The sequence below is a fragment of the Cotesia typhae genome, unplaced genomic scaffold (genome assembly GCF_013202065.1).
Source record: "Cotesia typhae breed Kobodo isofemale line unplaced genomic scaffold, CoteBio_Ctyphae contig_123, whole genome shotgun sequence".
Classification (NCBI taxonomy): Eukaryota; Metazoa; Arthropoda; class Insecta; order Hymenoptera; family Braconidae; genus Cotesia; species Cotesia typhae.
Window position 1 is genome coordinate 772,521 of NW_027423715.1, and position 27,210 is coordinate 799,730.

General features: G+C 26.2%; 4 protein-coding genes across 10 annotated transcripts in view; 2 read left to right on the forward strand and 2 right to left on the reverse strand.

Moving 5' to 3' along the window:
- Positions 1 to 1,473: 1,473 nt before the first annotated feature.
- On the reverse strand, positions 1,474 to 15,981 carry Syt1 (synaptotagmin 1). Of its 3 annotated transcripts, none has more exons than XM_074253081.1 (10): positions 15,684 to 15,981; positions 6,118 to 6,259; positions 5,071 to 5,196; positions 4,802 to 4,947; positions 4,619 to 4,711; positions 4,234 to 4,428; positions 3,258 to 3,434; positions 2,858 to 3,109; positions 2,074 to 2,305; positions 1,474 to 1,647 (listed from the first exon to the last, which is right to left on the reverse strand). In XM_074253081.1, exons 2-9 carry the CDS (start codon positions 6,254 to 6,256, stop codon positions 2,111 to 2,113), a joined length of 1,323 nt encoding a protein of 440 aa, XP_074109182.1. In that variant the 5' UTR covers positions 6,257 to 6,259; positions 15,684 to 15,981; the 3' UTR covers positions 1,474 to 1,647; positions 2,074 to 2,110. The 3 variants fall into 3 exon arrangements, with proteins under 3 accessions (XP_074109182.1, XP_074109165.1, XP_074109173.1); XM_074253064.1 differs by having other exon boundaries at positions 4,619 to 4,717; positions 15,684 to 15,962; XM_074253072.1 differs by lacking the exon at positions 15,684 to 15,981 and adding an exon at positions 7,127 to 7,209 and having other exon boundaries at positions 4,619 to 4,717.
- Positions 15,982 to 16,711: 730 nt separating this feature from the next.
- Positions 16,712 to 19,231, forward strand: LOC141533957 (uncharacterized). 2 transcript variants are annotated; one of them, XM_074253095.1, is made up of 6 exons: positions 16,712 to 16,976; positions 18,048 to 18,401; positions 18,570 to 18,664; positions 18,755 to 18,804; positions 18,894 to 18,944; positions 19,032 to 19,231. In XM_074253095.1, the coding sequence occupies exons 2-5, from the start codon at positions 18,198 to 18,200 to the stop codon at positions 18,902 to 18,904; spliced, it is 360 nt and encodes a 119-aa protein (XP_074109196.1). In that variant the 5' UTR covers positions 16,712 to 16,976; positions 18,048 to 18,197; the 3' UTR covers positions 18,905 to 18,944; positions 19,032 to 19,231. The 2 variants fall into 2 exon arrangements, with proteins under 2 accessions (XP_074109196.1, XP_074109204.1); XM_074253103.1 differs by lacking the exon at positions 16,712 to 16,976 and having other exon boundaries at positions 18,013 to 18,401.
- Positions 19,232 to 20,387: 1,156 nt separating this feature from the next.
- Positions 20,388 to 23,802, forward strand: Oaf (BRICHOS-like domain-containing protein out at first). Its single transcript, XM_074255186.1, has 3 exons — positions 20,388 to 20,702; positions 21,632 to 21,745; positions 22,053 to 23,802. Exons 1-3 carry the CDS (start codon positions 20,607 to 20,609, stop codon positions 22,800 to 22,802), a joined length of 960 nt encoding a protein of 319 aa, XP_074111287.1. The 5' UTR covers positions 20,388 to 20,606; the 3' UTR covers positions 22,803 to 23,802.
- An 86-nt stretch (positions 23,803 to 23,888) lies between these two features.
- LOC141535290 (uncharacterized) overlaps positions 23,889 to 27,210 on the reverse strand; it is a 64,081-nt gene continuing 60,759 nt past the window's right edge. For 3 of the 4 annotated variants that reach the window (XM_074255175.1, XM_074255152.1, XM_074255160.1), the window contains 2 exons: positions 26,768 to 27,068; positions 23,889 to 25,996 (listed from right to left, as the gene is read on the reverse strand). In XM_074255175.1, coding sequence (XP_074111276.1) covers positions 25,428 to 25,996; positions 26,768 to 27,068 — 870 coding nt within the window. In that variant the 3' untranslated portion in view covers positions 23,889 to 25,427. The remainder of the gene's footprint in view (positions 25,997 to 26,767; positions 27,069 to 27,210) is intronic. The other variant, XM_074255167.1, reaches the window with a different exon arrangement.

The window sequence follows — 27,210 nt, forward strand, 5'->3', positions numbered from 1 at the left end:
AGGCTCGCATAAAAAAGGCCGACTTTAAATATTTTAGCATAATTCCAATATTTCTCAGAATTTACCAACTAAAAAAAAGGAAACAGGTTTTTATGTTGATTTCCTCCGATTTGAATACTCAAATAAAAATATATTTACACTTTTATTAAAAAAAAAAAAATAATAAAAAAAAAAATAAAAAAAAAGTGATTGGAAAATAAAAAAAAAATATTATTTTTATTATTAATTATTATTGTTTATTATAATGATTTTTATAATGTTAAACAGCGTAAACAGATTGAATAGGCCCATTTGGTTTGTTAATTATTTTTTTTTTCTTATTTTATTATTTTTTTAATATTTTTCAATTTTGACAGGGAATTTGCATTTAATTTTTTTTTAACAATTACATTTATTACATTTTTTGTAGTATATGAATATAGTAATTAATTATTTATATGTATATAGTAACTACTCCCAAAAAAAAAAAAAAAATATATAATACGTAAAAATAATAAATAAAATCTCACAATCAATCCTCCATTTTGTTTCAGCGATTTAAAAAAAATGAACGCCATTTTTACGGCGATAAAACAATACTGAATAATTATAATATACATACAAATATTAATATAATTACTGTTTTTATTATAAATTTAAATATCAGGGACTTTCGCGTCTCGAAGCTACACGGGATTAAATGTTTTCATTTTCAAAATTGGTCTTTTATAAGTTATAGTTACAAGTTACAAGTTATCGTTGTTTGTTATTCCTCATACATATTTATTAAAACATGTATCATTAATAAATAGTTACAATAATTTTAAGCATCTCATTATTTACCATCAGCTAAAATTACAAATAAATACATTACTTATAGATACAAATAATTAGATTTTTTCAATTCTGCTTCGAAAACGCGAACGACCAATACAATAAATATTAATGTAATAATAATAATTAAGTCTAATTAAATATTAATAATAATATTGTTTATTATTGTAGCGTACGAAGACATTGTATACAAGAGTACAATTTTAAATTATTTAATTAATAATAATATTATAATAATTATTATAATTCTACTCTTGAAAACAAATAAATCTGTACGATTTTTAACAATAAATCTACAATATATACTCAATGCATTCTCATTAACGCTTTAAATCGATCAATTAATAATTAACAGTTAAATAATAATTATAATCTTGAAAAATAAAAATGTGCGGGGATTTTTTTTTAAATATACATATATATGTAATTTAACAATTTATCAATTAATTCAGCATCAAAGATCTCATATGACTCTACAGAAAAAACGTATAATAGATAATATATTATTGTTGTATATATTATATATTATATTTAATATATATATATATATATATATATATATATATATATATATATATATATATATATATATATATATATATATATATATATATATATATATATATATATATATATATATATATATGTGTATATACAAGATACTACACTCCATCAGAATATAGTTTAACGCTATTATTTATTAGATGATAATTTTTCTGATTTTTTTTCTGTTAACTCTTTTGTAAATTAATCGTTATCTACTGGGTTATTTTTTTTTTAGAGCTTTGTTTCTTATTTATTGTTTATTTTTTTTTAGATGAAGCGAATTTACGCCTGAAAAAAATTATATAACATTATATAAAATTCGTTTGGTTTATTCTTTATATTTTTAAGTTAATCCTATGCACATGCTACTGATAATTATTTATAATCTCAAAATATTTTTATTATAATATACAGTAAAAAATTTTGTGTTTAAAAAATTTTTATGTTTAATATTTAACACTTTTTTGTGTTGATTTAACTGTATAAATGTTAAATGTACACATAAAAGTGTTAAATATTTAACACAAAAATTTTTAATTCTAAGTTTTTTGACGCAATGACGCAAAATTTTTTACTGTATATATTTCTTCTTTAATAAAAAATTTTTAAGAGCTTTAAAAGTTTAATCTTTCCAGTACAGAGGATTAGAGTAAATTCGATAAATGAATTAAAACTAGAGTGGAGTTTAAATAGAATTGTAATAAAAAAATTTACCTTTTTTTCTTTAATATTGTTTTTGGTTTTAATTTTCTTAGTCTTTCTTATCACCATCCTCAGGATCCTTGAGCGTATGCCACTGGGCAATTGGTCGTCTTGGTGATGCTAACATGTCTGACCAATGTCTTAATTCAGTACCACTTGCATTGTAGCCAAGAATACATTTTCCAATTGGTTCTGATGTACCAATACGATCATAATCTACCACAGTTACTACTAGATTAACTTTCTGTGAATAAAAAAGAAAATAAATTTTATTAATATTATTTCTAAAAAATGTAAAAAAAAAAAAAGTCTCAATAAACATAGAAAAGTTTTTAACTTCCCACTTTGAAAATTAAAAATTTAATTTTCAAAAGTAAGAAGTCATAGATTTTGGTCCGATTTTGAGAATAAGAGTTTTCATCAGATCTCCATGTTTTAAGGTCCTGAGAAGCTAGTTCGACTATTTTTGAACCTTTTCAAAGATGTTAAAAAAATAACAATTTTTTTTTTTAAATAACTTTAAAATTCTTCGATTTATTGACTCAAGACCTGATAAAAATTTTTTGTGCTTAAAAAATTCCGTCAATTAAATCAAAATCGAACCAAGCGTTCAAAAGTTATAGCCATTTAAAAATTCCAAAATAATTTTTTTTTCGATATAACTTTTGAATTTTTTGAGCTTGAGGAGCTCAAAAATCAACTAATTGGAAGATTTTTGAGTTCGAAGAAGTGGGAAGTTCCAGAAATGGCCTACAGGTCAACCGCCTTTCAGATTTTTTTTTATTGAAATGCGTACTTGTATCTGCTCAAACGGAACTTCAAATGTAAAGGATTCGTTATAATAAGGATTCAATGTGCATTTCTTGATAGAAGTTTTCTTCTTCTTCAGCCGCTTTCCATTTTGCATGAGTGCTATTTTAACATACGGATCTGAGAGACCGCCGACATCCATCTTCTTTAGATTCTTGGCCTCCAGAATTACGACTGTTAATTTTCCAGCTGTCGGTACGTAACGGAGAGAGAAGCATATGTCACCAAGTTTGTTGTCCTACAAACAAGTTATTTATTATTACTGTTGCTATTGAGATAAATAAATAAATAAATAAATAAGTAAGCGAAGCAAAACATTGAATGTAAATATAAATTCAAAAGCAAGGTAAATTGCGATAGATAGCCCTAATAAAAGGATTACTCACTTGTCCGCCTTCTCCTTCAACGCTCTGCAGCTCTCTCCACTCCTCGATCGTTTGAGCTAAGTCTATTTGGCATAGCGGTACTTTAACTTCTCCTATTTGGTCGTGTTTTGAGAATCTGTCAAAGTCGAAGATTGCAAACACTAGGGTCTTGTTCATTGCATCGGCGTACGGAACACTCTTTAATAAAAATTAAAAATCAATACTATATTTTTTAACACATATCCTTCTTAAAAGCTAAATTGTGAACTTTTTATTTTTTGGGTAAATCTTTCCGGGAAATTAACTCTTAAATTCTTTTGTTATGGATCGCTCTCACAAACACGAAGCACAGTTTGTAAATTTAATTTAAATTTTTCAGGCAATTCAACAGCCAAGAAAATCACTGGCAGTTTATAGTTTATTGGGTGAAAAATTCGAGAGCTGTTACAGTATAAATTTCGTGAAATATTTACGATTAATGCCTTTAATATTGTTTGTAATTTATGCTTCTATTGATCGCAAGAAATTCTAAAGGGGTGTTACACAATGTAGAACTTTAAGTTTATACTGATAGAAGAATTTAACTATTAATAAACTCATTTGTTTGTATTAAAAGTAATAAATATGAATAATAAATAAATAGTTCTTTATAATAAATATATACTAATAATTTTTACTGCAAAAAAAAAAATTCTGTAACATTGCAACCGTAGTTTTAATGTTAATTTTATTTAATCTATATTTTTATGAGAAATTATTAATGTACCTGAGTTATAAAATGTGTTGAAATAAAATTTTTATTCAAAGGTCTAAAATGAATTATTAATTAGTAATTAAATTAAAAAAATAATAAAATCATTGATAATGTTTTTTTTTACTCTTCCAAAAATATTTAAATTATAATTAAATCTAAACTAAAATTACCTACATCCAAAATGTCTCTCCCAGTAAAAGCAAGTACACAATAACTTAAATGAAGTAATTACGTAAAATTCACCTTAAATGTAAACGTTTCATTAAATTCAGGACTCAAAGTTTTCCTATGAACTTTGGTCTCAAACTTCTTCTTCTTGTCCGGAAGTAAGTAAACTTTTACATAGGGATCTGAAGTTCCGCCCATATCTAGAGCAGGCAGGTCCTCGGCCCGGATCACCGTCACCGCCAAGCTGTTTGAATTAAAGTCGTATTCGAGCTGGAAAAAATCTCAGGCGTTAACAAAATAAATTCACGAAACGTGACCTACAAAATTATTTTATCACAATTTAAAAAAAAAAAAAAACTCATTGACTACAAAGGTCCTCAACAATCACATGGCTCGTAGAATAGGTGTATACTCATATACTGGTGCTCAAACTCATACGAATTTAAATTCACGAGTGTACCTTGTATTGTAGTCTTCCAAGTTTGACCTCGCTCTGTTTGCTCTCTGCCTCATCTGGCTCTTCAGCGTTGTCCGTAAGTTCTTCCATATCCGGCTGTACCTGCGCAAATGCAATTGGATTCCACCAAGGATAAATTGGATTCTCTAATTACTAATTCAAAGCATGGAAACCCGAATAACAAACCTTATCCTTGTACGTTCCTCCCAGGAGCTGAACGCCCTTCAGATCTACTGCACCCTTAAGACCCTTTTTTCCGTCCTTTGACCGGCGTTTGCGGAAACATCTTCTTATACAGCAGAAACAGACCCCCAGGACTATTGCTCCCACCGCTGGTAATTTTTAATTTAATATTAATGTCAAATTTTACTTTAAATTCATTATAAGCTAGCTTTTTGTAATTAAAATTGTAAGTATTCATCGTTTTAATTGTATAAGAAGGATAAAAACATTACCAATTAAAATCGCTACTAAGCCCCATGTTGGAATTCCCGTAGCTGCTGTTATTTCTTTGCCGACATTTTCTATCTTTGTTTCGATTTTAGCTGCCGTAGATTCTGTTGGAGTTTCCGAGAACGCTTCTGAAAAGCATTTGAGTATTGGTTAATAATTTTTTATCCAGAGCCGGGGAGGGTACACAGAAAAAAAGATTCACTTGAGCCAAGATAAATATTTTTTTGAGCGAAAAAAAAAAATTTTTTTTTTTTGACACAATAAATTGCTCTTGTTTTAACAAAATTAATTCTTTTGCTTTAAAAAATACGTATCTTGATCCAAGAAAATTTAATTAAGCCTCAAAAATCTTCTTTCTTGCTCCAAAAAATTAAATATTTTGATAGTAAATTTTCATTAATATTTTTATTGACTAACATGTCAAATTAGAAGATCAAATAATATTGAATCATTTTTTTTATTCAATATGAATAATTGCACGCTAAAAAAATATAAAAAGGGTATCAAATGATCAAGAGAAAAATTTTCTCAACGTGAGAAAATTTTTTTCTCAGCAGAAGTAGGTGGCGCTGCTTCCCTAAAGTATCTATAAATCTTTATCAAATATAAAAATTTATTATTTCAAGAATAGAATTTCAAGAAAAATTTTTAAATTCGCCAACGCAACTTCGATCTTCTTTCAGGCACCTGAAAATTTTCTTGTGCTAAAAATTTTGTTTTTCAGTAAAGGAATTTTTTCTTCTGTATAGTGTTAAGATATTTTATGTTATATTTACAAAAATTACTGTCAAATCTATTTCTATGAATTTTTAAAAATTTTACAAGTATTCATTTCATATTCATAAAGATAAACTGATAAATTTACGGAAATAAATATGTAAAAATAGAAAAACTCAGAGAAAAAAAATTTATATGATTACATTTATATTTCTGTACTACTAGAAAAATTAAATTGTGAAATTATATGATTTTATAGAATTTTAAATAATATTTTTTGTTTCAATGCAAAATTAACATTTTTTTTTCACATAAATATTTACTATAGTTACCAGTCATAAATTCTTCGCTAGATGCGACTATCCTAAGTGTTGTACTTGGCATCGCTAATGCTGGGTTTTGTGTGTTGATTGGAGCCTCAGCAGCCAAGCTTTCGGCTACGTTAGCCGATTCTTTACTCGATGGCGGCATTTTCTGAAAATCCAAAAATTTATTTTATTCTCCAAAACACGAATATCGATTTGATTTACAGCAATTTGACAGTTTGAACGTTTTATGATGAAAAATTTAACAAGAAGAAGTATGAAGGCTATAAAGTTGAAAAGTAATTAAAATTTTTTTTTTTTTTATTGAGTCTAACTTTGATCATTTTACTTAGCGTTATTATTCATTTTTAATTATTTTATTGATTTTATTTTTATTCATTAATATTCAACACAATATTCGAGTTTGTAATTTCAAAATTGAAATTAAGTTTAATAATTCAACGATGGAATGAGAAGTTTTAATTGAATAAATTAATTAAATTCATGGATTATTTTTCCAGTTGAAATAATTAATTATTCAATAAATTTAATGTTGGAATTTAGTAGCTGTCAATTTTTAATTTAAAAGAAAAAATTATTGAAATTCGGGCAATCACTTGAAAATTATTGGACGGATTAATCAACTGTAAGTTGATTAGAGCTGTCGATTGCAATATAACCATTCAAATTGCTCAATTAGCTATATTGTTGAAAATAGAGCTCAACTTTCTTACGGAAAAATAATTATAAGATGAAATATAAAAAATTGAATAAAAAAGCAATTATTATCAAGTAAATATAAATGGATACCGTTGGAATAAATTTATTTGATTCATGCTATTTATTGTTCAAAGAAATAAAATCAATAAACTCACAGATGCATAATAATAAAAAGCGTGATAAAAGATGACAGTAAAATGAATTAAATTCAATGATTGAAAAAAAATTACATTATTTCTTTCTTCTTTTTAAATAAAAAATGATTGTTATTATTTTTAAAAAATTGATAAGGTACTACAATCTAAAAGTTACCCACATGAAATGCAATTGAGCAATGAAGATTTTATTTTCAATTACATTTTATCTATCGCGAAGACGATAAATTTATTGTCAACTAAAACCAATCGCTCCACAGTTAACAGTAATATTTTTCAATAAAGTCACACTTCCACTGTACTTACTCAAGCAAAATTGACTGATAAATATAAGTATCTAACTCTTAAAAAATATATATATATATATATATATATATATATATATATATATATATATATATATATATATCTATATATAAATATAGAAAATTTTATAACAACGAACTGCAAGTAAGAAGTAGTGAAGAGAATAAGTGGAATCGTGATTGTTGAAGGAAACTTTGAGCATTCTATTTGCTCTCATATCGGTACCGACCTTGGACCCCCCCTCAAAACAATTTACTGTGCTCACACTCACATTTACACTCGACCACACAATATTAACAAGTACAATCGTAGTCGTCCTCTTAACTGTCAATCGCGATAAAGTGACATCTGAATTATTTTAATTGTTCCGCGAGTGATAAAATTCTAATTTTTATCTTCTTTGTTTCCATACAGTCCCTTTATTTTCATGAAATCATAGAAAAATTTTTTTTTCATGCACGGAAAAAAGTAAACTGTAAACTTCACTTGGATTCCGGTTAATTTTTATAGTTTCAAAGAGTACAGCGGACATCGGGGTGGTAAAAATGTAAATATTACAGGAATTAATGTAGAAAGTGTAAAAGCGACAATTTTTAATTTAATATAGAAAATAAGTGATTAGTAGCTGTCACTATAATAAATATCAAGTTTGTCATCTTAAAAATTACAGTTTTAAACAGTAAAAATTGCTTTTTTAATATATGTACAGAAAAAAAAATTAATTTGAATCAAGAAAAAAATTCTTAAAACAGGAAAATAATTTTGAAGAGTTTCATTGTCTTGGAAAATTTACTTGAACCAAGAAAAATTTTTTAGTTCAAGAATTTTTCTACTCAAATCAAGAAGATGAAATTCTTCAAAAATTTTTACTTGATTCTTATTATTTATTACAGTTTACTTTTTTCCGTGTAATTATTGCTGTTCTAGTATAATTTATTAAAAAAATAAAAAACTTCTTTGCTTGGAAGCAGAAAAAATAAGACTTTTAATTGTAAATTTTAAAAATTTACACAGTACTCCATATGAATACACGCGACACGAATACAAACCTCGAGCGATGTATGATAAAAATTTTTCTAAAGCCCAGAGATATGGATTCGCGAACACACATGTCAAAGAAAAAATAATAATAATAATAAAAAACTCGACCGCCCGGAATTCGCTATGCAGGTCACCTCAGCGCAAGGCACAGGGCACAGGTGAGCTTTCAGTCTCGAGAACTCCAACCGGAATAGAAATGAGAGATGAAAAAATGAAATGACGGATAAGTCTTACAGGAAATGAATGTTAACTCTATAATCATAATCCGGGCATCTTTCATCTTCCATCTTTCTGATAACAGCTCTTAAACTTTTCCTGTAAGTATTTTAATACCCGGAAATTGAGACTGATTTACAATTAATATTAATTATTTCATATTTTTATTTCCATGACTTGTTAAAAAATATTAATATTTTTTTTTTTTAAGTCAAATAATTAAACAATTTTTCAATTAAAATAGATCAACTGTTTATTTAAATAGATTGAACTTTTTCACTTGACCTTTAACTGAAAATCCTCTCCCACGTATTTTATCTCAAGTTTCTTAAATTCCTTAAATTCGTATTTTTATCTTTTATTTCCAATTCGCATTTATCGTACAAAGGGAATTTTTTTAACAACACATTTTTTTATCTACGGACTGGATAAAACTCCCCGATTTATTTCGTTAAGTTTACAACCTCTCGGTAATTTTATTTTTAATTTACTGGGTGCTTTATTGCGGTAATTAATGAGAGTTCTTTTTTTATAGCGTTAAAAATCACGAATTTTATAAAACTTTACAATCAGAGAAAATATTTTTAAACTTCTGCTGTTAAAAAATAAAAAAAAAAAATGTGAAGTTATTTTTTTTAATTATGTTGCTTAAAATTCTATAAATATTCTCGGTTGTATTAAAAATAAATGGGATACTAAAAATCAATAGTACAAATATTGGTTCAAAAAAGTAGTCCAAATTCCTTTAGAGCCGGCAAAAGTTACCTGTCAAATAATAATGTCGCTCTTATAATTTATATACTGTATGTTTGTTTTCAAACAGATCAATATTTTTAATTAATTGTCTGTGTACAAATTATTGACAGTTGTTTTTGTTAGTAAGAATTAAATACCAGGGGAAATAATATTTACATTTTTGTGTTGTTATTATCAAAATGATATAATCCATAAAACATTTGGTCAACATTTAGATACCGCAGGAGTTTGCTGAATAAGTAAACTAGCGACATTTAAAATGGTAATCAAAGCAAGAATCACTAACTAACTAACTCATTGAATATTTAAGATCGGTAATTTATAATCTAAACATTAAATTAACTCTCGCTGTCGGATTTTCTGTAAATTAAACTTCCTGAATTGATATAATTCTCTCGTAGAGTTTATTCCATTAGGATTAATACATAATAGTTCTTGACATTTAATTTAACTGAAACTTTGAATAGTAACGAAATTTTTGTTATTTTAATTTTTTTTAATTGAGAATTTTTTTTTTTTGTGAGAGAAAATAAAAATAAAAGTTTTGGTAAAAATTTTGTGAATGTTTAAAAAATTTAAATTAGTCGAGAAGTTTTAAGAGATTCAGGGAAGTCTTAATCGGTCTTAGGAAGTTTTGAAAGTTCGGAAATTGGATGTTGTAGTTTAGAAAATTGGAAGGCACTTTACTGAGAGTATTATCGAATACTCGACAAGTTTTAAGATCATGCTTATAAATTCTAAGTGTTGATCAATTTATTATGGTAATAAAATAATGATAATTATGATAAAAATTTTTAATCTTTGGTTGAATCAATATTTTGTATAAAAAATTAAAGATAGAAAAAAATTTAATTTTCTCTCATCATTTTTTCATAACACTTAAAATAGTTTGTAATTACATCTCACATAGATATTTTTTAGTTTGCAATTATTTATTTAAATTTTTTAAAAAATAATAATAATCTTGTATAATTTACGAGAGTTGGCAGTAAAATTTGCCAACTCAACTAAAAGACTAAAAAAAAAAAAAAAGTATCAAAGAAGTTGGATTTATTTCGTGACTATGGAAATGTATGATGAAAAAAAGTCTTTATATATATAAAACCATGATTGACGATAAGAAGCTTCGTAAAAAAAAAAAAGTAAGGCTGAAAACGTGAGCTTTCCAAGTTGAGAACTATATAATTTAAATATTTATCAGATTTTTTTTCATGTAACTGTGATCTAGATAATATCGAACGAATCCCCCATTCTTCATCCCATCACTGCTTTTATTACTATTTATTATGTTTCATAAATCAGCTATTAAAATTTCAAGAAACTGTCAAATAAGCAGATAAAAAAAAATTGCTGAATAAAAAATATAAAATCTCGCTGTCTAGAATTGATCTCACGCATATGAATAAAATTTGTCGGCTCTAAAAGAAACAGAGAAGAGGGAGAAAAAGTGAAATTGGAAAAGTAATCTATATTTATATCTCGAGAATTCCTCATATTTTTCCAAACAACATGAAGCGGCAAAAAAAAAGCGATGCACGGGAGTCTGACGCGCTATAGACTTTTCTACTGATTCCTCAGCTCCACATCTTTGAGCTTAATCTCTCAATCAATCTCCGCACTATCGCTATGAGCAGTAAAAATTGCTGTGTTGCTTTTTCTACTATTAGTCTATTAGTAACAATAAAATTTACTATTTTTCTCTTTATATTATTTTTCTAGAAGCACATTAAACATTATAAATGATTGCTCATTATCATTTTTTTCTCTTTACAATTAATTTTTTTCCATGTATCATAACACATAATTAATCCTGCTGCTTTCATAAATAAATTTTTTTTATAAAATTTATTTCTTAAAAATTTATCTAAAACTTTACTAATTATTTTCTAGAGCACTAATTGCAATTAAAAAATTTTTTCACTCAAGAAAAAATTCTTTATTGTCTAACAATTCAATTTAATCATGTAAAAAAAATAATAATAATTTAAAAATTATTATAATAATAATAATACTATTAGTGAACAGTCGGGAGTATGAAATCAATAAGAAGCAACACTGCAGTTCAGTTAGCGAGGTCGAAACAAAAGACCGTACATATTATATTATATATATACGTATACAACAATATATAAATGAACGAACGAGAGTAAGAAGATAAAATGTCATATTGGCTCCAATTCAATTTTTTCTCCATCGCCAATAATTAATAAAAAATAAAAAAAAAAAATTGTAAGGACAATAAAAGACACGTGGAAGAAAAGGTTTATTAACTCGAGAACGAAGTTAATTGAATTATTATTAATAATAATAATAGTAATAGCGATAAATAATAAGTAATAGCCGGGACAAAAATATTTTTATACATTAATAAGTCGAATTCTCGGTTGACGCGACGAGTAAATATACTTATACCATCCTTGGTGTCCTTCGAGACAGCTCAGTTCGCCCTTGACACATGCGTGGGCACTGGCATTACGTTTCATTACTTGGGGGATTACAATAACAACTTTACGGCCCCCGCTATCGCTGTTCTGGGTTTTTTCGCTCTCCAGCAACTCTCAATAGTCAAGCTAGACCTTCTGTATCTTGTATCGTGTATCTGAGATCTCCAGTATTATCTAGTGTGGAATATACTCTGGAATTGTTCCATACAGTAGTTGTTCTAATCCACAGTTTTACTTTTATCTTAATCTTTCTTCTGCCACCCTTTTATTCGACTTACTTCTTGCCCTTTGCCATCATAAGTCAAACGTTAATTAATCGTTTAACATCAAGCATAACACAATATTTTATTAATTAATCTTCTGACATCAAGCATGACATTTACGTCATTACAACACATGTTGCTTTGACTGCTGGCTTAATTGAAGGAAATTAATGTTTTAATAAAAGGACTAATTTTTTTTTTTATTTGTTCGTTCTGTCAAAATATTTATAACGGAAATATATATTATGGTCAAGATTTTTTATTTTTAATTAAATGAATTTTTTTATCAATAATTATTAATTTTTATTTAAAATAAAATATCAATTATTTTTGATCGTACTATAAAATAATTTTACATAAAAAAAAAATCTTGAATCAAGAAAATTATTTTAAACTACAAAAAAAATTTTTAAATCGAGTAAAATTTATTTGAATAAAAAATAATTTAATTGTAGAATTTTTTTAATTAATTTAAGGCAATAAAACTCTTCAGAATGATTTTTTTACCGGAATAATTATTAACTTCAACTTGAAGAAAAAAAAAAATACTTTTAACAAAACCATTGAATATTCACATTAAATATTCAAGATTATTTAAATTTTCAACCTATCTTAATTTTTTCACATCTTATCATACAATCAGCGATAAAGTTTTTTTTTTTAAGATAATCTTTGCAACAATAAAATTTACTATTTTATATAATTTATTCAATTTAAAATAATTTTTTTTTCACTATTCAAAAAGTATGATAATTAAATTTAATGAGAAAAATGTGCACAGAGTATTTGAATTAAAGTAAATTACTGAATAAAAATTTCCAAAGAAAAAATTTTTATTTGATCAAATGTAATAACGTCATTTATGCAATTACTTTATTCATCGGACTGGGATTTTTTTTTATAAATTTATTATTATCATTATTATTATTTTACATGAAAATTCTATAAATTGACGATAAAAATGGTGATTTATATTATCTAGTATCTTGGTAGCTCGAGATAGTAAATAGGAAATAATGTAAAATACATATGTTAACATCCATGCAGGCTTTATATATGTATATATACGGATATAGCGATATAGATAGTTTAAATATACATGCAAAGATGAACGAATAAAGCCATTCGGATCAATATTGACGAAGTTAATAAGGAATATGCTTTTAAAATAACTTATTTTTCAATAAATTAACTAAAAATTAATAATTAAAATGAATTTAAAAATAATTCATCATATCTCTGGAAATTTAAACGAGAATAATTGAAATAAATATGGGAATGTAAATTTATTATTTTATACTGCTTATCTAAAACTGTAATAATTTTTTTCCGTATAAATTTTTTGTTTAAAAAAAAATAAAAAATGAACATATTGAAATAAAACTCCCAAAATTGGAATTAGTTGTAAAAATAATTCATAAAAACTTTTTTATAATTACAACTTGTTAAATTAAATAACGAATTCTAAACAAGAAGTAATTATAAGTTTCAAAAAATATCCGGTTAGTTATGATGAATAGAGTGAAAATTGATGAATAAATAAGCGGTTGAGATTACTTAATTATTGCGCCGGTATTTGATGATTTAATACCAGAAGAGCCGGGTACAGTCTAAGTCAAGAAGATATTACAGCAACAGCGCATAATCACCGGGTCTGCTATAGACTAACTGTTTTATGTAACTGTCTGATAATTATCTCATACACTGTCCGGGTAAATTGATCACTCGCGGTCAAAGAAACTTATGCAACATTTGGTTCCAAACGCGTGCCTGATTTCTGTCATCCAGAATTAATTTATGGTTCGAAAATTTGAATTTTTTATGCGTTTCAATAAACGCGATTGCTATTCATTGAGCTCATAAATTCTTTGATCTACTCTGTCCCGGTTTATTGATAATAGACACCAGAGAAATAAAAGGCTCAGCTAAGTAAATAAACATAAATTCAATAAAGATATTTATGGTTTAATAAAATCGAGATCTTTAAACGTTTCGGGAGAAAAAAGAGGAGGTAAAATCTCTTTAATAGGTCAGCTCCCTAAATATATAATAAAGGGGAGAGCCCTTGCTAACAAAAATATTAAGTGTGCTTGGAGCTCTAACTCGTAGGGCTTCTAGACGCGCTCACCCCATATGACACAAATTCCAAAAATCGATCCGACACCATTAATAACGTCCTACTCAATTTCATACCAGGAATTTTTTTACTTCTTTTATTTTATTATTAAATTCTCGACTTTTTTACTGAGAAAGTCTTCAGTATGTCAGTAAAGTTTTATTTCTTCACATTTTTTAAGAGTCAACCTCTTCAATGTTTTTATTTTGTAATTACGAACAAAATATTATTATTATTATTTTTATTTTTATTGTAAAGAATATCATGCTCCTGTTTATATAAAAAAAAAAAACAATTTTACATTTTAACATTTTTTCATGTCGCATGAAATTAAATCTCAATTTATCTTTTGCTGAGTTTTATGAATATTATAATTATTACGTGGGTGGTAAGAAAAAAAACTACCGTATTCTAACCATCGAAAAATGTTTTTAATTTTAAAAAAAAATTCTATCTTTAATATTTATTTTTTTTTATAAAAAAAAAATACTGAATTAAAAATTTTAAAAACAAAAATTTTTAAATTATAATTTTTTTATAAAAAAAATTCACAATAAATTTTGATTTAAATTAAAAAATTTATAACTAACTTTTAATTTAGCCTTTTTAAAAAAAAAAAATTTTTTTATTGAAAAAAATTATAACCTCTAAAAATTTTTTTTTAAACTGCCAATAAATTGTGGAGATTAATAATAACATTACCCAACACTTTCCCAAGTCTTAAAAGTGCACAATAATCGCACTCATTAAAGAAAAAAAAAAATAGACAATAACTCGATAAAAAGCTAGTATAAAATCATATATTGCAAGGTATTATTCGCAAATAAGAGTGTATATAATAGATTAGTAGATAAAAGTAGAGAACGTAGGAAATGTATCATCACCATTTATAAAGTAAAATGTTTCAATTTATTAAGCTTTGATGTCTATTCGTACTTATCCAAGACACTTTTCTTTTTATTGTCGAACACACACATTCATCCATACATTCATCACACATTGATGCACCACACCAGGGAGCTCGAGGGCGGAGAGATAGTGCTTCAACCTAATTGGCATGGATTCTAGAAGACACTTGAGAATCTCGACATTATAGAAAAAAATCGATACCTTCTTTCATGAATATCATTTTAATTCACAATACCAATACAACCCCCCTCACACTAATATTTCTGGTCATATATATATAGAGATACACTTCTCTCGAAAACAGACACGTCCCCGCGTCATTTCCTCAGCGCCCCGATCTACAAAAAACTAATCCCCATAGATGAAATGAAAATAAGTATGGTTTATTTTAAAATGTATCTGTAATACAAATCAAATAGTCGTACTGAACGTGCATCGATCGCTTTGACCCCAGTGAGAACCCACCCAACGTAATAATAATTTACTTTGACATAAAGTTTAAACATAATCCTTGTTTTCGAGTTAAAAGATGGAGATAATTTTTCATTTTTTTTTCAAAGCTCTTTTCTGGAAAAAATCGCGGGGCAAATTTTTAAATTGAACTTTAAAAAAATTAGGGAATAATTTTTTTTCTAAATGAGTAGTAATAATAATAATTTGTACTTACTGAGTAGTTAGATAAAAGTTAAAAAAAAAATAGTTGGAAAATATTTTCCACGTCAAAGACGAACGCGGAAAAATCACTGAACGATTCAAAATGATCCACTGGCACAATAAATTTATTTAACGGTATGTATGTAGTACGATAATACGGTTATTTTTTTAGTATTTATAATAATGTTATTTAAAAAATGTTATCTTTCATGAAGAAAGATGTATCGAGGAGCAAACGAACAAATTTACTAATATAACAAACACATTTTTATGTGAAATAGTGAGTATCGAGCACGTCAGTGTAACGCACGGAAAATGTATCCGTTGTTGCGGTGCTCGAGTATCAATGCTCCTAGAGGGTGATGGTGATGGTGGATGACGATGGTGCACGAGGGGATGTAGAGTAAGAGGAGAGTACAAGAAGAGGGATCAAATTCACAGTGCGCAAGACCCTCCTTTTCGAAGGTACTATCGCTGTAAAGATGGCTGACCACGTCGACGCGAACGGGATCGATAAAACGAGTTACGTTTTCTGCCAGCTAACAGTCAATGTAATGTTTGTACATGTACAGCCACATTTATATCTACATCTACATTTGTACTATCTGTATCAATAACTACAAGTATGCAAGCACGGCTCCGAAAATACAAGACTATTTTTTTTATTACAATTTAAGTTTTGCAAGTTTCTAAAAAATTTCCTCAAGTTGTTTCTTTTTTTTTTTCGTTTTTTTTTTTTACGATTTTTTGGAAAAATTTTTATTCAAATTTTTCGGGGTGGGGGGGGGGGGCATATTTTGATGGCTGATGGAGCTTTTGACCATTTTTCCCCGGCGTGACGATCGCGGTCGTTGTGAAGAGATGGCGGTCTAGTATAGACTGGATATGAGAATTAATACCGCGCACATAGTCTAGAGTAAATCTAGCGCATCGTACACAATATAATACACAACGACTACTAGCTACTAGAGTGGAGGCTTTTTTTTTTTACAATGATGACGTAGGAGAGCTTTGTCGATGCCCTGGTCGATGGCCGTGACACCTCGCTCATCAGTATTCTATGTGAAATCTATTGATATTTTGGATTTTTTTTTCTTTAGTAATTGATGATGCGACAGATGTTGTAGAGAATTTTAAAGATAATAAGATAATGGTAATTTATAATGGGAAAATTGTGATGTAATTATAAGTACTTTCATGACAGTCATTTTATTTTAAATGGAGCGGTTGGGATTTAATTGCGATGAAGGAAAATAGTGGAGATGTTATATTATATTTATTATATGATTGTAAAGTGATCTCTTATGTAAGCTTCTCTTTATTACTGTAGTTTATTGTCTACTGATAATATAAAATTTATTTAATTTAATGTGATTCTGAGGGTTATTATTATTATTTATTTTATTGTTTTGTTATTAATTGTAGTCGATAATTTAAATGAAATTAAATACACATTATAAAAAGATAATTTTTTTTTTAATTTAAGAATTATACATTTTTTAAAAATGAATTATTTTAGACGAAATATTGAAGCTATGGAAAAATGATAAGAGACCTTTTTTGTCGGAAATTCAATTTTACATTAAAAAGGACTCCTTTTATTTTTCGTATCTTGGATCTTTAAGACAAAATATTAATTTAAATAAAAATAAAAATAACAATATTTTATTTTATTTTAAATTGTAAAAGTTTAAATTAAATTAAATATTCGGTTATAAAAAAAAAATTTATTTTTCTGATTAAATAATCATAAGAATAATAACACATATTTAAATGATAAATTATTTTGGGTAAAATATAAAAAAATGATGAGACTCTTTTTTTTTGGAGCAAATTAAATTTTCTACACAGAAAAAAAAAATTTAATGAATCAAATACATAATTTTGAAGAACATAATCTTCTTGATTTGAGCATAAAAATTCTTGAACTGATAAATTTTTCTTGATTTAAGGAAATTTGACGATTCAAAAATTTTTCTCTCGAATCAAGTTAATTTTTTTTTTTAGTGGATAAAAAAGATTTTCATTAATTTTTTTGTATCTTCGATCTTTCAGTCACTGATAAAAAAATTAACTTGGCTCAAGAGCCAAAATCTTGCACCAAAAATACCATTTTGAATAAAATGATATTCTTGAATCAAGAGAATAAATTCTTGAAACAAAAAAAAAATTTCTTAGACCAAGAATAATTTCTCAACTCAAGAATTTATTTTCTTGACTCAAGAAAATTATTTTCTTCAAATGGTATTTTTGGTTCAAGATTTTGGCTCTTGAGTCAAGTTAATATTTTTATCAGTGGTCAAAATATTGATTTAAATAAAAACTACAAAATTTTATTATTATTTCAAATAAGAATCACGAACATTTTGGTTGCTAGGTTCATTGTTTACATGTTACTTTGAACATATAACCTTTATAAGGGCATACAAGTAACTTTAAACTAATAAAGCATAACAAAGGGTACAAAGAGACAGTATAGTCTTGACTTCATGAGCATAAATAATTAATTAAGTAACAAAAATAAAGTATGAACAGTAAAAATAGCAGTATCGATTCTAATAATACCCCATTGGAAGACATATTTTTAGGCACGGAAATAAATAATTTAAAAAAAAATTTATCGGACAAGAGTGATGGCGAAAATAATTCAAAGTTAGATAAACCCGGGAGCTCCGATAATAATCACATCAAATACATCGACCGTCCACTCATGGATACTTCTTTGCCCTATGTAAGTTCAATCAGGTCAATCATAATCATAAGTCACAGGTACAACTAATTTGTAAATTGCTAATATTATTAAATCGATCATTGATTTTCTATTTAATTGATACATCAATAAAATTAATCTCCGCGTGGCAATAATAATGTTAATATGCATTTTATTATTATATCCCAGATTCCCGTTTACACTCATCTCGTAACTTACGATCTAACGCCGATAGAGAGACCGCCAACGCCACCGGTCATTAAAATTTTACGAGCCCAATTACGGTATTGGTTTTATTTGTCATTATTTGTACTTGTTAATGAAATATTCATTCATTCATGAATTTTTTCTTTCTAATTAATTTTTTTTCTTAGAAATGAAACCCCACGGAGCATTCCGGAATCGAGAGCGTCCAGTAAAACCGGTAAAAAAATTTTTATTAATTTATTTATCACTTTTGTACTTATTAATTATTAAAAAAAATAATCTTAAAATATTTTTCTTATTAAAAAGGGCAATTTTAAGGGATCATAAAATATTAACTTCGACTTCTGGACCTTGGAAGTAAGTATCGATATTTTTGGACATAAATAATTCCCGGTGGCTCGCATGTATTAACTCTGAATTCTCGATTCCCAAAATTATAAATAGCCTGGACGAGCCGAGGACTTAAGAGTCGCTTATATATTGTTCAATGATTTGTGATCCGCTGTAATAACGTCATATAAATAAGACGTCCTGCACACGTGTGATTTAATTCTGGAATATTATATACTTATGGGCTACTGAAGTCACACGCAAAATTGTAATCAAGGATTCATTTTTTATCATCTGTGACAAATATTTATTTGTTACCCGAAATTTATTTTTTTCTTTATATAAAAAAATTTTTGATAATTTTCAATAAATTTGATTTTAAATTGAAGAATTAATTATTTAAAAATCGAGATTTTATTCAGAAACTCAACTATTTAATTTTATAAAACAGGAATTGACATTTTTTTTTTAATTATCTGGTAAGAAAATGAGAGATGTAATTAAGAATTTGTGGAAAAAAACTATTGAAAGATTTTTTTAATTTTAAAAAAATGCAACATTGTAAAAAAATTTTGCAATTAGATACTTTTTTTTTTAAATATATTTTTCATGTTTTTAAAAATTCTATTTTACTTTTCAAATTTCTCTAAAATTTTATAACACTGAAGTTGACAGATATTAAAATTTTTTTTGAAATTTTAAAATAAATAAAATTAATTAAAAAATTTCACATGTGAAAATTAATAAAAATTATAAGTGAAAATTTTTAAAAGTATTTTTTTATTGTAATTAATTTATTAAAAAAATTTTTTAAATTTACAGCTGACCACTAATTTCATTTAATTTTCTCCAAAAAATTCTAAAATTTTGCACATGACATAAAAAATATCCAAATAATAAATTGCAATAAAAATAATTAATATATTTAGCATAGATAAATTAACGATGATATTTTTAGCGTTCAACTGACATTTGTCCGATGAATGTCTCAATAAAACCAATCCAATTATCATGGTTATTATTGTCCTAATAATAATAAAAAAAAAAATAAAATAATAAATAGAGTACTTATAATAGAAATTCATAAATAGCAACAATCTATTTTTTAAATCAGTAAAAAATAATCAATAACAAAATGACACTGGATAGTGGCGCTATCGCACACAATTAAACTAAACTAAAATAAATACATTAATTTTTTTACACTATCAATAAAATAAAAATAAACAGTAATTAAATAATTTACAAATTACATAAATTTTAGTATTTAATCATAAAATTCCAGTTTTTTTGGTGAAAATAAAAACTACCCTGGGGTAATTTGAATTTTTGAAAATTGTGATAATAGCTCTGAGCCGAACATACCCGAACATTTATAAGTCAGATTATTTCGCTAAGCAGAATATGGAGTCAAGCGGGGTACAAGTGCAAGTACATACAACCTTACAAGTACTGTTTCTATATGTACATCATACATAACAATGACAAGTACGCGAACTATGGACTGTAATAATAAAGCGTGTACATAAATGTGATTTTGTAAATTTTTTTACTTGTCGCTTACCGCGACTATTTTTTTATTGATTATTATCAGTGATTTATTATTGCTCTACTCTTTTTATTCTTGCTTTTATATTATATTAATAATAATTATTTAATTAAGTGATTGATGAGTCGCATCAATAAAAAATGAAGGAACTTGTCAAAGTCTTTGGAATATTTTTAGTATTGTTTTATTCTTGTGGAATTTGCACTACTTTGCTTTCGATAAACGTCAAAAATCAGGTAATTTTTTTTTTTTTTTTTTTTTTTAAGTTTCTCTTTGACAGCTTAAACGTCAAACGTAACCTCACTTTTTGGAGCTGTCATTTTTAGTTTTTTTATAAATTTTAATTATTAATATTATAAAATTTAACAATTTATTTTGATTTGTTAATTTTAATAAATTATTATTTTTTTTTTTTAATGTTATTTTTTTATTTCGGATTTACCAATTTTGTTATAAAGTATTAGACACTTGATATGAAAATTAAATGACATTAAATTTAGCTGTCACTTTATAATTGTTTTAATTTTCTTTAACAAATAAATTATTTAAAAAATGGACTTGTAGAAATTTTAATAAATTAAAAATGTAATTTTTTAAAAATAATTTTTTTGACAAAGAAAATTAAAAAATTGTCATGACAGCTAACTTTAATGTCATGAAAATTAATTTAATGATATTGAAGTTAGCTGTCATTTGACAATTTTTTAATTTTATTTAACAAAAAGATTTGTCCCAAAAAATTATTTTTAAAAAATTGCATTTTTTATTTTTTTAAACTTCTAGATGTCAATGTTTTTTTTTTTTTTGCTATAATTTATTTGTTATAAAATTTTTTAAATTATTAAATATGTGCTACATTAATTTTCATATTAAATAAAATTTAAAAAATTGTTAAGTGACTGCTAACTTTAATGTCACATACTTGACAACTTATTAAATTATTTTTTCTAATCGATAGAATATTAAAATTAAAATATATAAATAGGATTAAGTAATAATATAATATAGAAAATTTTTATAAAAATAAAAAATGGGAATGACAGCTTGAAAAAATGGGAGGTTTTTTTTTTTAAATCAGATTAATTTTTAATAATTTTTTTCATTCATATAAAAGCATGAATTTTTTTCAATAAAATTAAAAATAATTATTGATTTTTACTTTCAGGGTGGAGATGTTTTTCCAGAGACAATTATTTCAAATGTCACTGAAGATACCATAACTCTAGAGTTTCAGAGATCTGACGGAACTTTGGTGACACAATTAATTGACTTCAGAAATGTATGTTAATTTTTTTTTATTTATTTTAATGATGCTTTTATGGATTTTTAAAAAAATTTTATTCTAGAATTAAGATTAATTTAACAGATTTTGATAATTTTTGTAACAAATAAATAATGTCAAAAAAAAATTAATATGTAAAAATTTTTTAAAATTAAAAATGAAATATTTTTTAAAATAAATTTGTTTATTATAAAAAATTATCAAGTGGCTGCTAACTTTAATGTAATTAATTTTTTTTATACAAATAATCTAAAAATATGATCACAGAAAATGAAAATTAAATTTTTATAATAATATATTTTAGGAGGTACAAATGATAAGAGCAGTAATATTAGGGGAAGTAGAGCGTGGTCAAAATCAATTGCAAGTATTGTGTTTTGTAAATCATTTTTCTAAAACGGATTTTATATCATCGGACGCGATGTCCAAGCTGAGACAGAAGAATCCCGGAACAGTCCGAGTCGCTGAGGAAGATCGCGGTTATACTAATTATACAATGGATTTATTCATAGATATCAGCAAGTCTTTGGTGATATCTAAGCACATTTCGACATTTTGCTCAGAAGCCGCGGAGTCTACTTTTACTCGGAATGAAGATTTGAAACTCTGGACTCAGAGACCCGGGACTGCAGAGTCACTGATTACTTCTGCAGTTCGTAATTTTACATCACCAGTGATACAAAATTTAAATATTAACAACAGTAGTAATAGCAGTAGTCATAATAATATTATTAATAATAATAATAATAATAATAGCAGCAGTAGTAGCAATAATAATAATAATAATAATAATATTAAAAATAACTCTGTAATTTCAACATCGAGATCAAATCTAATAAGCAAATGCGCGGACACATCAACTTGGTCAGTTCCGTGTTCGTGTTCTCTTGAATTATGCATCGGTTGGTATCCATGTGGTTTAAAGTTTTGCAAAAGTAAAAATGACGGAAAAAAATTTGTCTCACCGTACAGATGCGGTATAAAAACTTGCAAGAGATATTACATATTTACTTATCAAGCCAAGCAGAAACAAAACTGTCTTTGGGATGATTGACATTTACAATCCTACTAGTGATAAAAATTAATAATAAAAAAAAAAAATTATTTAACAAAAGGCAAATATATTTTCAAAAAATATATTTGAGCATTTAATGCTTTCGACTTAGCTGCGAACCATGACAAAAAACCAATAACCGATTAATGGTTATTTTTATTATTATATTTGAATTTAAATTTATATTTAAATTGTACTGGATGATGTATGGAGTTTCGTTATTTTGTGAGTACTTTTTACTCACAAACTCATTTTTTACGCGGGTTTTTCAAATATTTTTTTATTCTTTTCGACTCTAGAGTTATTAAAAAAATTAAATTAAAAAAATTTATTATTATCATATCACTTATCGTTATTAATCAAAGATTTAATTAGGCATTTATTAAAAATTTTTATAAAATTATTTAGCTTCAATTATATTAGGCATCGAAAAATGCATGTATGTACGAACATTCTTTGAGTAAGTTATACGTTTTTAAAGGAAGTAAAAATTCTTTAAATTTTGAACATTCCATATCATTTTTTTAATTAAATCGGCTAATGAATGATTTGAATTTAAACACAAAATGTGATCAATATTTCCAGTGATAATTTAAAAATATCTAATTATTGTTTTTCAAGAAAAAAAAAGTCATGATAATTAGATAGCCATTATTAGCGAGCCATTTATAACAAGACTGTTAATCTGTCCATTTCATACTTGTAATAATTTCCAGTGAAGTATATAAATTTTTTGAATTTATAGATAATTTCTTGAATAATTTGATACTAATTTTGGTATTAATTATGATTTGATTGTCAAAAAATAAAACAAAAAATTATAAATTTGTCGCTTTGGTGACACTAATGTGAAGTCAATAAAAATAAAAATTATTATATGAAATTCTAAATGAAAAAAAAAAAAATATATTAAAAATAGCAATACTTAAAATTGTAAATAAAAATTGTAAATAGGATTAATATTGCAGGGATTTTTTTAATAGATTTAATAAATAAATAAATAAATAAAAAAAAAAAAAAAAAAAAACATTTTCTCAAAAGTTATTTGTTTTGTAGAATTTTCTTCTTACTGTTTATTTTTTTTTTTTTTTTTTTTTCATTAATCGCCGGTGAACAAAATTAATTATTGATATTATTAAACTATACACATATATAATATATAAATATATAAATATACACGAAATGATTTATAAAATATATGTAATAATAATAATTATGTAACAATTTTCGTTTACACATACATTGTTGTAACCATATATACATATTTTTTTATATGTCTTTAATAAATAATTGACAAACCAGGATTTACTCGTGAAAATATATTTATTCATTCATTTTTTATTTTATGTATAATATATATTATAGATATACATTATTTTTAAGTCTGTATTGTCTTGCATACGTCGTGAACGAGTAACGTTAATTCTAATAATTGTCTAGCGATGTTTAACATCAATTTATTTATTTATTTATTATATTATATCAAATATAAAAAAACAAATAATTTATAAAATATTTATAATCATCATAGTTTTTGTTTTTTTTTAAACTACTAAATGCAAGTCCAATATTTTTACGGTAAAAAATTTTAATTATTTACAATTAAAGAAATAATTTTATTTTTATAAATTTTCACTTTGAAAATTTATAAAATTCACACTCGATTTATTTATTTGTTAATTAAGTAAACAAATTGTTGAGATCTATTTTATACGAAAAAAAAAAATTACGACGAATTTTAAAAAGTAAAAAAAATTTTTTTTAATAAAATTGTAATTAAATAAAATATATAAATAAATAGTGCATTAAAAAAAATAGTGTCACAATATTCTAATTAAAAACTTAATAATAATCATAATAAGACCAAACAATTGTTCCATTGCACATAATTTAAAATAATCCAATATCATTAAATCTAAAAATAATAATAATAATAATTAAAAATAATAAGTACCGCAAGTGCAGTATTAAAAATATATCTATTATAAATTTACATCGACCGTTTTAAGTACTCAAAAACGAAAGACCGAAATAATTTAGTACTTAAAAAAAAACTTTACACAATTTCCTCGATTGCTCAACAGCAATCCTATTAAAGAAAGAAATATTTATCCGTATTACCCATTGTTAAAAAATATTATAAATCTTTCCCACGTCGAGATCAAAAGATTTAACTTTATCTGTTAATTTCGATTAAAAATTATCGCCTATGCAATAGGAGTAGAATTATTTACTAAATAAGTAAAGAGAGTAAAAAGTTGGTAAGTGAGTAAAAAAAAAACAATAATAATAATAAAAATACATCTTATCTTGTACAGCATGAGAATTAAGGCAGCTCTTTTACAGCAGGAAACTATTATTTCCTCAGAAGATACCACGAAATTCGTTGGGTGAGAGATCTAGAGATAAATTCAACTGCGTAACAACAGTAATACAACCTCGAGTACATACATAACATTACTCTTTATATTACTGCAGAGTTTAGCGCAGTACCAGTAGAAACTCTTCTAGAATTCTTAACAATTTCTTAACATTTTATATTTCATTTCATTAGATAAAATAAAAATAAAAGTAAAATCCCTCGCGTAACTTCCGGCCTCTAATTAAACAAATTTACGGTCTCCACTAACTACTGTAGCAAGTCTTACGGACATCTGCAAGGATCACGCTGAAATCATCGTCGGTCTTGGTCGCTTGCTCCAAATTTTGATTGTGCTGATTTTGCTGAGCCTGTTGCTGGTTTTGCTGATTTTGTTGATTCTGTTGCTGCTGTTGTTGCTGTTGTTGTTGTTGATGCTGCTGCTGTTGTTGGTGTTGCTGATGGTGGGCCTCCTGGTACTTTATCATGTCGACGTTCTGGTGGTACTGCTCTATCGTGTGTCCAATGTTGACGGCGATGCAGTGGTTGTCCTTGCGCTCCTCGATACACTGGTTGTTGAGGACATCCAGTTGGCTGGGGTGCAGCGAGTAGTAGCGCAAGTCGCTCGCGTAATTGTGATTGCTGTCCAGGAGGTTCTGAGACATCATGCTGGAGTGGGCAATCGAGGGGTGCGAAGGGTACTTGTAGTACTTGTCGAACTGCAGCTCCTGCTGATCCTCCTCCGCCATCGGCTCGAGGTGACCTAGCATGTGCTGGTTTTGTCCTGTATCGGGGTAGTCTTGGTGGTGGGGCATTTGGTAGCGGTGGGATACTGCTATAAGTTTTTAAGATTTAGTTTTTCGATCGGAGGATTTTAGGGTACTTTTTTGGATGTGATTTTTGTTAGTTTAGAATCCGTATGAATCTTTTGAAGAAAACCAATTTCCAGTAATGTCAAAGTAAATAAATTGTAGGATTTTTTTAAAATTAGTCATCAAAATTTATTTAATAATTTTCGTACCAAATAAATTATAGCAAAAAAAATTAGAAAAGAAAATTGACTTGTAGAAATTTAAAAAAATTAAAAAAGCAATTTTTTTAGAACAACATTTTTCAACCAACGTGTTTTCATTTTTTTATAGTACCAGAATTGGCAAATATCTTAATTTTTGAGTTTTTTTTTTGTTCGGAAGAAAATCAAAATTGTCGGACCTCAATTTTTGAAGGTGTGAAGTAAAATAACTATCTAAATAAATAATATTGACTATCGAAAGAAATTCAACTTTCACTAAGATAGAGTGGGTTAAAATAAAAAATTAATGGTTTTTTATATCCTTCAACTATAAAAACGATTAATTTAAAAAAATAAAAATTGTGATCAAGATCAATAAATTGATATTTTTCAACCATTAAGCAATATAAGAGATGTAAAATAATTGTTAAATTATTAATGAAGAAAAATGAAAAGAAGAAATTTAAAATTTCATAAAAATCATAAAACTATTGGTAGAAATAATTCGATAAAAAATTTAGTGACCATAATTACAAAGAGTAAGTAGTTAGTGTTGTATGAAAAAGTGTAAGTAAAAATAAAAATAAGACTCACTCGGACATTGTTCATTGGAGTTCCTCATATTAACATTTTGCTGACGATTGGAGCATTGAACCTGGTTGTAATTACTCTCGATATTGGACTGCATCGAGTAATTAGTAGATTTGGAAGGCTGAGGATTGTTGAAGTGAATCGTCTGATCATGAGGCGAAGCCACGGGAGGGTAGAAGGTCCCCGTGACTGATCCGACGTTGTCGAAACCAGACCGTAATTTATTACAGGAGACCATCATGCCATTAGCGATCCCCACCGCGGCGATACTCGTTGTTTGCCTCTCGAAATTCAAGTACCCAATCTAGAAACACGAAATAAAGAATAAATATTTTCATTGATAATTTACAATTCATAATTTACGAAATAAATAAAAGGGTGTTTCTAGTTTGAGTACATCGAACAGATTAATGAGAATAATAAACATGAAAGTTCGATCGGAGTGA